General features: G+C 44.5%; 1 protein-coding gene across 1 annotated transcript in view; it reads left to right on the top strand.

Moving 5' to 3' along the window:
* Window positions 1-15,055, top strand: part of LOC147890128 (double-stranded DNA-binding family protein) — a 33,733-nt gene that overhangs the window by 13,966 nt on the left and 4,712 nt on the right. The window contains exons 5-6 of the mRNA XM_087390836.1: window positions 6,262-6,353; window positions 6,498-6,569. Coding sequence (XP_087246962.1) covers window positions 6,262-6,353; window positions 6,498-6,569 — 164 coding nt within the window. The remainder of the gene's footprint in view (window positions 1-6,261; window positions 6,354-6,497; window positions 6,570-15,055) is intronic.

Below are 15,055 nucleotides of genomic sequence, written 5' to 3'. Positions count from 1 at the left end.
GAAAAACACCTCAACACTGAGGTAGCATACAAAATACAGCGCTCTCCTGGCACTTTCACCTGACAATGCAATGCATAAACAGCCCTGTGTACACAATAACAACACAGATCCCAACGTACAAACACTGAAGAGAAAATCTTTTGAGCACTGTCAACGATGGACAGTTAGGGACCGAGTAAACTCGATGCGCCCTGGCCAAGCGTGGCTCAACTGAGATTTTCCAAGGTGTCGTACACAAAATGTGACCTGCAAGAAATGTCACTGAATACACTGCGGAAACAAGACCAATGTGAGCACCCTGGCTCCACACTGCCTCAAGGCATACATTGCATAAACTGCCAGGCAAAAAACCTTTGAAATGTCACCCAAAAGCTGAGATTTGCACTCAGCAAAAGCATAAAAGTTCTCTGCAAAATCAAGGCATTACCTTCCCGCAATAAGATAACTGTGCAATCAATCACACACTGTGGTACTAGTCACCTCAAGCACGAGGGACTCGAAGGTACTTGCTGTACCTTCAACACATAGTTTTGAGAACTGAAAATGATCCGGGAATGAAGAGCAGAGTGCTCTCTCTCCTTTTCCTTCTTCTCCAAAAAAAAAAACTGCTGTACCTGTTGTACTTTCTGTACCTGTGTACTCGTGCAGAGTACCACTTGCAGAGTACCACTGTACCTGTGCAGGGTACAGATCCAAAATTTTTTTTTTTGAAATGCACTTCTCTGACGAAGCTCCTTGACGCAGCTCCAAATCGAAATGCACCTCCCTGTCTCAGTCCGTACGGCGGTCCGTACGGTACGGTCGATTGTACGGTGTCCGTACGGACGGCCGTATGGACGGCCGTACGTCCGTACACGACTGTACGGCGCGCGAATCGGCTCGATGCTTGCGCCTGCGCGCTGCCCGCGCTGCCTCCTACGCCCACGCGCTGCTGCCCGCGCTGCCGCCCTGCTGGCCACTAGGGCACTAGGCCCGAGGGAAGAAGGTAGAGGGAGGGGGTAGACCCGGAGTGGAGAGGGAGGGATAGGCTCTGATACCAGTTGAGAGGGAAAGAAAGAGGGAGAAGTACAACCGGGGAGAGAGTGAGAGAGATGAGTGACACAAAAGATGTGGGTGTGAAGTGATGAGCCACACCACAAACTCATAGGTTTTATTAGGATTAGGTTTTTTCACCCTATGACTGTCTTAAGACAGTCATAGGTGTCATATCTTTAATAAAGGGGTGGCAGTGTGCCTTTACCCCAACAGACACAACCTCTTGGCTTTGAGGTTGTTTGCTCTGAAAACAAGGTATGCCGGCTGAGAAAAGCCCTTTATGGTTTGAAGCAGGCACCGAGGGCATGGTATGCTAAAATTCATGCAGATTTATTGTCCCTTGGTTTTCAGAATAGCCCAACAAAGCCCACTCTTTATGTCCGTGGGAGTGGATTTGATTTTTTAGTGCTGATTTTATATGTGGATGACATGCTGATCACGGGCCCTGATATTACAGCTTTCAAGGCTGATTTGCAGCAAGCTTTTGAAATGTTAGACATGGGACAGGTGCACTATTATTTGGGCATTCAGTTTGCTCATGTTGAGGGGGGTATTATGATGACATAGTCCAAGTATATTGGATAGCTCCTTGATCGTTTTCAGTTTGAGGATTTCAAGCCAATCTCTACTCCTGTGGACCTTGGCTTCAAATTTTTAGCTCATGATGGGAGCCCACCATGTGATATCACTCTTTACCAGCAGGCTGTTGGATGTCTCATTTACTTGTGCCACACCAGACCTGACTTACAGTATGCAGTATCCCAGCTCAGCAGGTTCATGCACATGCCCAGTTCACAGCATTGGTATCTCAGAGAGAGTCTTCAAATATCTCAGATGCACTCAAGATTTAGCCCTCTTCTATGGTGATCAGGGTTCACTTACCATGCATGCTTACACAGATAATGACTGGGCAGGTTGTTTCGACACTAGAGTGTCACATATTGGCAACTGTTTTTTGCTTGGCAGTTCATGTATCTCTTGGCTCAGCAAGAAGCAACCACCAGTTGCTACATCCAGTTGTGAGGCTGAGCACAGGGCAGCCTTCATCGCTACAGTATAGTGTGTCTGGCTTCGACAGTTACTTGCAGATCTTGGTATCCGCCAGACATCCTCCACTATGTTCTACACTGACAGCCAGAGTGCTTTGGCTATTGCGCGTAATCTAGTGTTTCATGCGTGTACCAAGCACGTTGAGGTTCACTATCATTATGTTTGAGAGCGGTTGTCAGCAGGAGACATATAGTTGTCCTACCTTCCCATAGAGGACAACATAGTAGATCTGTGTACAAAGGCACTTTCTTGTCCCAAGCTTGAAGTCTTTCGACAAGCTTTACACTTGGTTCCCTTTGTTACATGATCTGGCTACCTTGTACACTAATAGGTGGCTATATCCCTTGGGATGAACATGTGCCACCATGACCAAAAAACACTAGGTATTGTGAGACGTTTCGAGAATACTTCAGTCCATACCATGGAGGGGGGTTTGTAGGCCATCATCTCCCGGTCGTATTGATGCCCTCTGGGCTCTGGTATGTGCCATGTAGCTTTAGTTATTGGCACTTAGGTCACCTAGTACTCGTAATGTCTTATGACACCTAGTACTAGTGGTACCACTAGGACACTGTCCTAGGGTTCCCTTTATTTTGTACTTTGTACTTTCGTTTGTTAGTTGTTGATGCGACGGCTTTCAGCGTTCTACTCCACATTTGAACCTCCTTCCACTTCCTTGAGCCTACAGAGTTTATTTGGCATTGCCTCTAGGAATGCAGACATGCTAGAATGAGTTTTAGCTGGGATTGTAGGACTTAATGGGCAGATTTTTTTCGTGCACATTGTTCATTACTTGGGGCTCAATAGTGTGGCTCTATTTGATAGTTCTTTAGGTTTTCTATGAAGGTCAGCTCTCCTCTTTGGTTTTCATGGTTTGATGGCATCTTGTAGATTTCTCTTTATGTGACATTGCTCTTGCCTCGCAATATAGGCCTCCATGTGCATCGGTGACACTAGTTGGGATATTTGGGGATCGAGATGTAGAGAGGCTATAAATGGCACCTAGGTCTACCCAGTTTATACCATGGGCAATATCTGTGCACACACTCTCATGTCCATTTGGCATAGGATGGAGGGGGACTTCAAGATCTGCATTGGCCAGGAGGACACGTTTTCTTAACGAGTGGAGAGGCAGTCCCTTCTTCTCCAAGTCCCGCACCTTCCTGGTGTGGCATTTTCAGTCACAATCTCGATTTCTTTCATGACTAGCGTATGCTAAGATATTTTGAGTGGTACTTCATCATTGTTTTTTGATGCTTTGCATGATGTATTTGTGCAAAGTGTTTTGCTCTCAGTCATTTCTTTCATACTTAATAGAAGTCTATTTCACGAAAAAGAAAACAAAAGAGCTAGGCTGGGCTTTCGCGCCATCCCTTGTACTCCACAAACCATACCTGAGACTCCTATGTAGGGAGGAGTGGCTACGGCTATGTAGGGCTACTTGTGGCGTCTTGCTTCCTCTCCAACACTCCTATTGCACGTCTCAATCACCGTTTTTTTTTTTTTTTTTGAGAAGATTGAATGGATAAGACTGATGACAAAGTCAAATTTTGTCTTTTTGGTGCCCTGTTGTTGCACCTTGAAGGTGATGTAAAGGGTCCTTGGTCACCTGAACAATTTTGAAACCTTGTCTAAGTATTCTTTTTGTCTTGAAGAGGAATAGGGTCAGTTTGCCATCCCATTAATGGGGGGCTGCCCCCCTAGTAATTGCAATGGGGAACAAGCTAAAGCCTTTTCCCAACGTGAGGGATGGGGTATATGACTTCAAAATGTTTGCTCTTGGATAGATTTTCTTTTATATAATCTTAACCTCACAATAGGTGCTTCTTTGTTTCAATAAATTATAGGCACTAATTGTGCTGCCTTTTTAGCAAATTTGTATCTTTTTTGAGTTTATGCAACAATACTTGCCCTATCGTTTTTCATAAGCTTAGCCAAGTTAGGCGGTTTATAGATGATTTATTTGTATCAGATGTTCCTGACTTTCAAGACTTTATGTACAAAGACGCTTGTGCTTTTGGAGAAGGAATCTATCCTTGTGACTCTTGTGAACTTAGCTGCACTTCACGAGGGGATTCTTGTGTTTTCTTAGATCTTAGACTCTCTCAATGTGCCGTAGGATTAGAGGTGGTTATACATGATAAACGTGAACAACCTGAATATAGTGAGTGGCTTACACATTATAAAAATGCCTCACATTGACTCAAACGTTTCTGATTTGGCAAAATATGGAGTCATGTCTTCCCAATTCCATAGATTTTCCCGCCTTTGTACAACTAAGGACTCTTGTATCACTCAATGTAGTAATTTGATCACTTTGCTAATAAACAAGAGGTATAATCCAAGAAAAATAATGAAAGAAGTACGCACAATTTTCGATATGAAGTCTTTTATCTATGGTATATAGGCATTAGGCATGTTTAGAATGATTGAACATAAGCTGAAAACAAAAAGCGTTGAGCTGAACAGCCCGTTTTTGTTTTAGTTCCAAAAGAGAGTTTAATTGATTATGCATGTGCTTTCTAAGTTAGGAATGTAATTTTGAATCTCTGTAGGAAGCAGTACATAAGTGGTTCCTTTAGTATTTTATGTTCATTCATTTTGTAAATTGTTTCTTTGATTCATACATGAGAGAATGAGAGAGAGAGAGAGAGAGAGAGAGAGAGAGAGATTTTATTCCTGTTTTTTGGTCGATTTTGTTTCTTGATTTGTTGTTTATTTTTGCTTATTCACCTTCTTGCTCTCGCATATTCACCTTCTTCCTCTCTTCTTTATTTCTTGTTATCTCTCTCGAGTGGCCGACAACACTCTTTCACCGATTTCTTGCCTCCAATGCCTCGTCCACCTATGATGTCCTGATGAGGATGATGATGATGATGTGACTGATTTGTAGTTCAATCACCGACATGACCATGTTGTACTTAATACTTAGAACTATCATTCTACATTATTTTTACATTATGCATTGGTGTGGATGCTCGTTTAGTAGCTCCACCCTCACAGCTTGATTGTACCAGGGTTTCACAGTCTCATAGACCCATCGGTCTTCCAAAGACTTCAATAAACTTTCTTTCTTTCTTTCTCTTTTGCTTATTTGACGTATTTTAGTAAGCACTGGGTTTGCCCAAGAGACTCCGTGGATCTTTAGAAACCCAGTATAGCTGCTTATGCTTGGGCAGTGATGATGACATAAGCGTTGCTTTGCTTGCTAAGTATGTCTACCTTTTGTTCTTCAAATTTTTGGTTACCTCATTTTTTTTCTCTTTTGTTTTTCTCTTTTCTTCTCTGTGTAGATTTTTGGACTTTAGAACAACTGAAATCTGAATTTGTACTGTTGGATATATTCTAGTCTTACAAAGTTATATAATATGACTTGAAGTTTTTCTTTAAACCTGTCCTCATCCGGGTAGGGAATAGGGCTGGAAGTATTTCCTTAAACCTGTCCTCATCCTAACTGTCTTACAAAGCGGGCAGGCTGAAATTAGATCTCCTGTCATGCATACATGTGAGTGCAGGTGGCCCCTCTCCATAAGTAGGCAGATGGACTGAAGACCCCTGAAGCTGATGATGAATGTGGAAAGTGAGCCCCTTTCTTAAGCTTGGCCTGACTGACTTTGGCACAAATTGTCGTCTTTTTTCTCTCAGTTGACTTTTGGGGCAGACTACCCAACTCGCGTGCGTGGCTGTCCTCGTGGATTGCCTGTCTGCTGGCCTGCTGCATGGCTGTGTCTGCTGCTGCTGCTTTGGCAGTCCTGCGTGGACTGCTTTGTGACCTGATGCTGTTGCTACACCTCTATGGCAGATTTGGCTGCTATCCTACCATTGCCTATGCTCTGCTGTGGCAACCCTTTATGCCAAATGCTCACAGACCTAAAGTTTGTCCTGGTGATTCAGTATCAGCTTCTCCTTTAGTGCATTGAAGTTGGATACATCTATTTGCACAGCTGTGGTTTCTGATTCTAAAGCCATGTTTTAAAGGTTGAAAAAACAGAATACGTATTACTCATCATAGCTGCTTTCAGTCACACAACAGCAAAGCTGAAAGAGTGCTCAAGCTTTAAGTAGCTATTGATTCTAACAATTTCTGTTTAACAAATTGTGTTTGTGAAGGTACAATATTGCATAAGGCAAGTTAAAATTTTATGGAGTTTGACTTTGAAGTATTGTATGTGATAGTATCTAGAATCGCATTGGTGAAACCTGAGAAGGCCAGAGGGGTTGAGGATCTGCTACTGAGGAGTGCGCAAATGGGCCAGATCTCAGAGAAGGTATGAGATGTCTTTTCTATCATGACTAAAAGTAGCTGTTCAGGCCTAAGCTTTTGAGGAGGAGCTTTATCTGTTTTGCTTTATCTGAGCCATTAGGAGTTGACCTGCTTGTAATACCTGAAACTTGTTCATTAAAATGTCCAGGTTTCAGAAGAAAGGCTTATTGCTCTTTTGGAGCAGATCAATGAACAGACACACAAGGCACCAAAAGTAATGGTAAGATTTTCTGCCTTTGAAAAATGAATTAATTGCTTTTATTCCTACTTGTTATTAGCAAGGGATCCATGCTCATGCAGTAGAGTTGTCAAGGACTCCCCCCCAAAAAAAGCAGGAACATGCAATGATCCCATTACACGGACACCCTTACTGTCCTAGGCAGTTCGGCACTGATTCAGCGTAGCTGTGTGCTTCTAGTTCCCTGATGCAACTTCAAAAGATATGCAGTAAATAATTTAAAAATCTGCTACAGTTTGCCTGGAAAATTGAGTATAGCTGTTGGGAGGGAGTGGCATTGCATATGGGCACCAATAAAAGGGAGAGAGTGTGTACAATGAAGGGGGATGGGTCTCCTTTTATAGATGCAGGAGGAGGGGATGCTTCAAGTGTGGGCTGGTTCAAGTGTGGGAATTTGAGCCCAACATGGCATGGAGGGGGTGGAAAGGCCTGAGATAGAATGGAATCTTTGCTCCCCTCTAGAAGGTAATGGCGGCTTCCCTAGAAAATGATGGGCTGCATGGAGACTGAGTCCATGCAGCGACATGTGGTGTCAAGGGTCATGGATGGCCTTGCCACATCTCCTATGCCATCTCACAGGATGCCATGTGTCCTGTGCCACCTCACAGGCTGCCATGTGTCCGATGCCATATGTCATGGCTACCATGTGTCTGTTAGAAACTCACTGTGCCCACCTGTGAGCCCCCGATTTGAGGGGACAAGGGGCAGTGAGAGGTAGGAGGGCTGGAGAGAGAGAGACTCAGGTCGGCATCATAGGCAACCAGCACACGGGCTGGTTGCAGCCTGCAACATCTGGTAAAACAGGGCTTTAGGCCTCACATGGAGGCTCCTGCAGCAGCGCAGACTGGCTGCACAGGGCACCCTTATATAGGGGCCTGTGGCAGGCCAGGTCGGCCCAACCAGGGCCACCGACCAGGGCCAACCCTGGTCGGTTTTCTAGGGCCCATGTGGTCGGCCACCAGACAGGGTACCGACCCTGCTGGTCTGTCAACTCAAGGGGCCTGGGCAGTGCCTATAAAAGGCCTACTCCTCCATTCATTCCAGCATCCAGTGCAAGACTGAAAGCCCCTCTCCAAGGCTGTGTTCAGCACTCAGATCTGGAGCAGGTTGTGAGAGAGAGAGTCCATCAGTTTTCTCCAGCAGTCTGCTGTGTTTTGTACTGCTCCCTTGGAGCTATTTTTCTGCCCACCATCTGGTGGATGAAAATACTCTCTCTCTCTCTCCATCCATATTTATTTCTGAGTGAGTGTTTGTTGCATCTGTGATTATCTATCTGAGTTGAGTGTGTGTAAGAGTTGGAGAGATCTTGGGTGGAGGTTTGAGTGATTAATTCCCTCTGGATTTCTAACATGGTATGAGAGCCATAGGCTCTCAACTCTTCTTCATCAAGCACTCTCTGAAGGAAGAAGTCTCTTGGCAGAAAGGCGATTCTGTTTTCAGCTCAGGCTAGCACAGGAGGTCGGTACATCTTTTTTGCTTCAGTTTTTCAGTTTGCTATTCACCGAGATGGATCAGCGTTCAGAAGCCTCTACACCCACTGCTCGTCCTTCCTCCTTCTCCAGTCATCTTCCTTCTTCATTTATTCCCAATTTTGGTGAAGCTAGAAAGCTCGATGGGACGAACTATCCAATCTGGAAAGTCAAGATCTGAAGCCATCTGTTGGCACGGAAGCTGTGGAAGATAGTGATTGGGACCAAGGAGAAGCCGGAGGACATTGTGGACAAAAGAGGTGAAGTTTAAGTTGAAGCAGATGCGGATGAACTCAGTGCATGGGAGGAGAGGGATGCTCAAGCCTTAGCACTGCTAATTGGCACGACAGCAGATGCTGTGATTCCTCATATCCAGCTGGTAGAGATGTCTTCAGAGACGTGGGCCATACTGAAGGAGCTGTATGAAACCGATAATACAGCCCGTATCATTACTCTTCAGCACCAGCTTTATAATCTTGATATGAATGAGGGTGATAGTGTGCATGACCATCTGACAAAGGTGAAAGTCGTGCGGGACCAGCTCGCAGCAGTTGGTCAGAAGGTGGACTCGAGTCAATTGGCGTTGCTCACACTCCACAAGTTGCCATGGAGTTTCAAAAGTTTTGTGACTACGGTCACTTCGGGTCAACAGACTAAGCCAATCACCTTTGAGGAGCTTGGCTCACTCCTGCTTCAGGAGGAGGCTCGAGAGAAACTCTTTACGCAAACCGACAAGAAGGCATTAGTGGCTAAAGACAAGCTTGGAAAAGGCAAGCCAAAGGAGTTCAAGAAGTCAGAGGACGCTAACCGAAAGAAGAAAATGAAGTGCTATTATTGTGAAAAGCTTGGCCACTCTGCCAAAGAATGCCGAAAGAAGAAGGCGGATCAGAAGCGGAAGAGAGAAGCCAGGAACAAAGAAGAGCCTAAGAATGATTCTACCAATGTGACGACTAGACAGTTGTTTTTAATCAATGAACATTGTTCATCATATGCAGTCAGTGAAGGAAAAGAGGGTTGGTATGTTGACAGCGGTGCTTCAAAGCACATGTCTAACAGAAAGACTTGGTTCAAAACCATGGAAAGTACACACCCGGATTCCAAAGTTTCTGTCGGGGATAGCCGGACGTGTCCTGTGAAGGGCATCGGTAGTTTTCCTTTTAGTACAACCGCGGGTGAGGAGAAGGATATCTCTGGAGTACTTTATGTACCCAACCTTTGCAAGAACTTACTATCTGTAAGTCAGATGGACAAAAACAACATGGCAGTTCTCTTTCAAGATGGCAAGGTCACCGTGACATCCAAAGCAAATGGACAGATGATGGCTCAAGGAATTGAAGATAACGGACTGTATCGCCTCAGTGCAATGTTGGTTCATGAAGACAACGGAAAGTCCAAACTTTGGCATGAGCGCTTCGGTCACGTCAACTATGGAACCTTGGTTGAAATGTCAAAGTCGAAGATGGTGGATGGACTTCCACCAATTACAGGCAAGGATGGTGTCTGTAGGGCTTGTCTAGAAGGCAAGCAACCCGTTTCGGGCCAGTAAATTTCTTGAGTTGGTTCATGCTGACATTTGTGGCCCAATGTCTACAGCATCGTGGGCAGGATCCAGGTACTCACTTCTCTTTGTGGATGATTTCAGTAGAATGACCTGGGTGTATTGCTTGGCCAAAAAGTCACAGGCTTTCGAGAAGTTCAAAGACTGGAAGGCCAGAGTTGAAAAGGAGACAGGGGAGCATGTCAAGACGTTCTGTACAGATAGGGGGGGAGAATTCACCTCAAATGAGTTCAACACATTTTGTCGCAAGCATGGGATCAAGCGACAACTCACCACAGTACATACTTCTTAGCAAAACGGGGTAGCCGAGAGGAAGCATAGAACCACCACGGAGACAGGGCTTGCTATGCTCCAAGGTAGGAACCTTTCTAAAGCCTATTGGAGTGAAGCTATCAATACAGCCATACACATTCTCAACAAGACCAAGACGAAGGCCGTCAAGGACACGACTCCATATGAGGCATTTATGGTAAGAAGCCCTCTATCCATCTTCGCATTTTTGGTTCTAACGCATGGGTGCATGTGCACAAGGAAGACAAGACCAAGCTTGATTCCCAGAGCATAAAATGTATCTTTGTTGGGTATAGTGAAGAATCCAAGGCCTATCGACTCTTCGACCCAGTAAAGAAGCAGATCCTTATCAGTTGGGATGTTGTCTTCGAGGAAAAGGAACCTGAACCCCAGGAGGAGCCTCAGATTGAGGAGGAGGAGATTGATTTTGATGAAACTTTTGCTCCCACTGCTCGCATGGTTACTATCCGGATAGTGATTGCCCTTGTTGCCCAATTCTAGTGGCCTATTTTTCAAATGGACGTGAAGTCCGCATTCCTTACTGGAACCCTGGAGGAGGAGGTATACGTAGAGCAGCCACCGGGCTTTCAAGATTTAGGGTCCCCATTAAAGGTCTGCAGGTTGAAGAAGGCGCTATACAGGCTGAAACAGGCTCCCAGAGCTTGGTACTTAAGGATTGATGTATTCTTTTAGAAGATAGGGCTAAGTCGGAGCCCTTCTGAGGCAAACCTCTACTTGTTCATTGAGAAGGGGTTGTGATTGGTTCTATGTTGATGATCTTATCTTGACAGGTGACCATGTCAAGAAGATTTCTCAGGTCAAGGAGCTACTCATGTCTGAGTTTGAGATGACTAACCTTAGGTTATTACACTACTTCCTTGGGATAGAAGTAAAGCAGGCCAAAGAGAGGATCTTCATTTCACAAGAGAAATATTGCAGAGAACTTGTGAAGAGATTTCAGATGGAGGATTGCAGGACAGCAGTAATTCCCATGGAGGTCGGGCTCAAGCTTAGTGTTCACGACACATCTCAGCCGGTCGATACTCCTTTGTACCGACGATTGGTAGGAAGTTTGCTTTACCTTACCAATACTCGACCTGATATTTGTTATGCAGTTGGGCTATTATGCCAGTTCTTTGCTTCTCAGGAAGAGTCATTGGGATGCAGGTTTACAGGTGCTGAGGTATCTAAAGGGTACTTGCACCTACGGGATCACCTATACCAAAGGCATCGAACTAGGCGGGTTTTGTGACAGTGATTGGGCGGGTGATGCTGACACCAGGAGATCAACAACAGGGTACTGTTTCTTACTTGCATCTGGTGCCATCTCTTGGCTAAGTAAGAAGGAACCCACAGTGGCCCTTTCATCTACAGAGACAGAGTATAGAGTTGCGTGTATAGCAGCTTGTGAGACACTGTGGTTGAGGTGGATTCTGGAGGACATGGACGTATGTCAGGAGGACGCAACAGTGCTGATGTGCGACAATCGGAGTTGCATAGCCATTGCCAAGAATCCAATATACCATGCGCGGACCAAGCACATCGAAGTTCATTACCACTTTGTTCGAGAGCTCATCATCGACGACATGATGAAGCTTATGTACTGCCCGACCGCCGACAACTTGTCCGACCTCTTCACGAAGGCACTTGGGATGGCAGAGATGCTCAGGCTCATGCCTTTATTGCATTGTTGGTTTAGAGGGTGATAATCACTCTCATAGTCTTGCAGGGCTGCAAAGGATGCTTGGGATAAGTTAGCCTCTTTGTAGAGATATACAATGAAGGACAAGTTTGTGGAAGGAGTTAGGTGCCTTGAAGATGGATGAGGGGGAAAGTATGGATGCCTTTCTAACTTAAGGTCAAGGACTTCAAAGAGCAATTGGCCAACATTGATGAGGTTGTGCTAGATAGTCAGATTGTGTCTAAGACACTGACTGGAATTCCTGACTTATATCAAGGGTTTGCAACCATGTCGAGATTGTAAGGAAACTAGGAAACCAGGTCATGATATTTCTAAATGCTGAAAGCGCATAGAATTAGATAATAATAAGTCAGCAATTACTGATGCTCATCTTCCCACGAAAAAAATGAATCGGCCATGTTGCTCACGATGATTGGGCTTTTATAGTAACATGCCAGTACAATCATTCATTCATGATTCATAAGTGTTGAATGCATTAGAAACTACAATGCGGTATTTTGATTGTGGTGCTTCTAAGCACATTACTTCTTGAAAGACGTTTTTTTCCCCTGTGCCTGATTTACCAAATGGGGGACATTGTGAGTCGTGACCTGTGCCAACAATGCATCTTATGCCGTGAAGGGCATTGGCCAATGAGTATATTGTAGCAGTAGAAGATCTTGTCTCTCTGTAGGATGTTTTGTATGTTCCAAGAATAAAAAAGAATCTCATATCCATTTCAGCCATTGCTACATAAAGATAAAGAGAAGTTTTCGTCCAAGTTGCGGCCTACTGGTATTGCGATAATTCTTTCTATCTTAAATGGTGTGTTGCCCTATCAGCTAGATTTAGATTTAGATGCTCGTTTGGGAGAGACTAAAATGAAATCGTTTAGACTTCACAAGCAGTTGTAGCTTGAATGAAGAGATCTGGACTACTTTTTTATTAGCCTTCTCCTTTAGTGCTAGCCTTCGTCCTAGCTGAGTTTGCCCTTCACCTCCGGAGTGCCGACAGAAACTCAATACGAAGACTTTGTATAAATGGATGCTCAAGTATGTGTGGGTGTATGGATATGTATGTGTGAGAGCATACTTTTATACTATGGTCTACACCCACTGTTGGGCGCTGATGACGTCAGTGGGGATGTCATAGTAGCTAGTCCCTGCTATGCGTGATGGAGTTTATGGTTTTCAATATTATGAGTAACTCTCGTGAGATTGAAACTGCACTATGTTGTGTTTTTAGAGGATGAGTTTGGGAATGTTCCTGGATTCATCTAGGTATATAGTTATTTTTAATGGTTATTGCTGTGCAGTCTATGATTTCAGAAATGGCAATACAATTGTTATCACTGGAACATCGACTTGTACGTTAGGCCTATGACAGAGAGAGAGAAATTGTAGCACTTGCGATAGAGGATTTTGTGGTTGCTGACACTCATTTGTGGCATGAGCGTTTTAGACATTTGGGATGCCTAATTGGGAAAATGCATCGGTTTTCTTTCCCGAAAGATAGTATGCCAGGTGAAAATTGAAATCATTCACAAAAGTAACAAAGTATGGATAATCCCTAATAGATGTTTGCCTGCATTGTGAACCAAATGCAACCTACGGGCTGCACCAACACTCCCTTGGTTTACCCATTGAAATCCAAGCCAAATGTCTTTACTCGCTTCAAGCGATTTCTTGCGTTAAGCCAAATTTCTTTACTTGCTTCAAGCAATATTCGGTAGAGTGGTTGGGAATGAAGGCGGACACAAGCATCTCATACTTTGCACTGATAGGGAGGGTGAGTATATGTCCCGTGAGTTTGCTGATTTTTTAGCATCTCGCGGTATTATACATTAGTGTATTGTGCCATATACACCACATGAAAATGGTGCTGCAGAATGCAAATATGGAAACTTGATAGAGATGGCACGGTGTATGCTGAAGGTGTTACACTCAAGTTGAGGCAACATGACCTCGGAAGGGTCAATCAACATTTTCCTTTGTAAAGGATCAATGTTTGTATTATATTTATTTGGGCTTCATGTAAATGGTCAAAGGGGTTAATGTCAAGGTGCTTGATGAGGGTAACAAGGCACTGACTAGATGGGTCTAAGGCTATGGGTCTTGAATGCATTAAGTGGAAAATGTGCCTAGGGGCAAGTGAATAAATTGATATCCCAAGAGAGCGGTAGTAAATATGCATTTAAGAGGTACCCTAGAATGAAGACATGTGGCATACTAGATCCATCTAGGGAATTGGGGCTTGGTGGAATATGCAAGCTGGAGCCTTCACGTAATGTGGTTGTTCTGAGAGTTTGCTACCACCGAGATTTGGCTGGGAGGAAAATCTGAGTGCCTGCCCCGTGATTGATCCTTGAATTGGCAATATGAAGCAGGTTCAAGTATAGTGATCGTGATATTGGTATCCCTGCCCCGTGATTGATCCTTGAATTGGCAATATGAAGTAGGTTCAAGTATAGGAGGTCGTGATATTTGGTATCAGAGCTAAGTATCGAAATAGGGAGATGAAGCTGTGGAAGAACGATGCGCTACGCATCAGGGTTTGCTGAATTCTGGCAGACAAGGCTGATGATAATTCGAGTAGAGATTTTACAGCACGTAGGTGTACCTCCGTTGTTGACACGCAATCTCAACGAAGTACGAACTGACGTGTTCATCAGACGCTCAGCGTCGTCAAGATTGGGGGAGCACGGGTGTGGAGAAGAAAAGAGCAGACGGACGTCGCGTTGTTTGTGTGACGGGGCATGGGTGAATCTATAGCCTGGAAAGTCTGGTGACGGTGAATTGCTATGGTGGTGTTGGTTGATCGCAGTGCTTCAGGACTGGCAATGGTCACGAGCCGAATCGTTGTGGGGTTTCTTGTTCACGCGAACGTAAGGAATGTACATAGCTACAAGAGTGTCCACTTGTTGATCGACAAAGAGATGTTTGGAGTTTGGAGATGGAGCTCTGTTATTATGATAGAAAGGGGTGATTGATTTGCTCTTGGTCTGCTTACGCTTGCAGGCTTTGGTGGTTCATCCACTTATGTGGATTCAAGATTAGTTCTATGCTATGTTAAGGATGCCGTCTGAGTTTGGGAATGTTCCTGGATTCATCTAGGTATATGCTTCTGCCGTATTAGCGGACATGCAGATTTCACCTGGTGAAGTTTTTGTCCAAGTTGCGGCCTGCTGGTATTGTGATAACGAGTGCCGACAGAAACTCAGTACGAAGACTTTGTATAAATGGATGCTCAAGTATGTGTGGGTGTGTGGATTTGTATGTGTGAGAGCATATTTTTATACTATGGTCTACACCCACTGTTGGGCACTGATGACGTCAGTGGGGACGTCATAGTAGCTAGTCCCTGCTATGCATGATGGAGTTTATGGTTTTCAACCTTGTGAGTGACTATCATGAGATTGAAACTGCACTATGTTGTGTTTTTAGAGGATGAGTTTGGGAATGTTCCTGGA

Source organism: Dipteris shenzhenensis, chromosome 19 (assembly GCF_047967505.1).
Source record: "Dipteris shenzhenensis isolate YYH24624 ecotype China chromosome 19, Dip_SZ_1.0, whole genome shotgun sequence".
Taxonomy (NCBI): Eukaryota; Viridiplantae; Streptophyta; class Polypodiopsida; order Gleicheniales; family Dipteridaceae; genus Dipteris; species Dipteris shenzhenensis.
The sequence above is the reverse complement of the archived record's forward strand: the minus strand, read 5'-3'. Positions and strand labels throughout refer to the sequence as shown.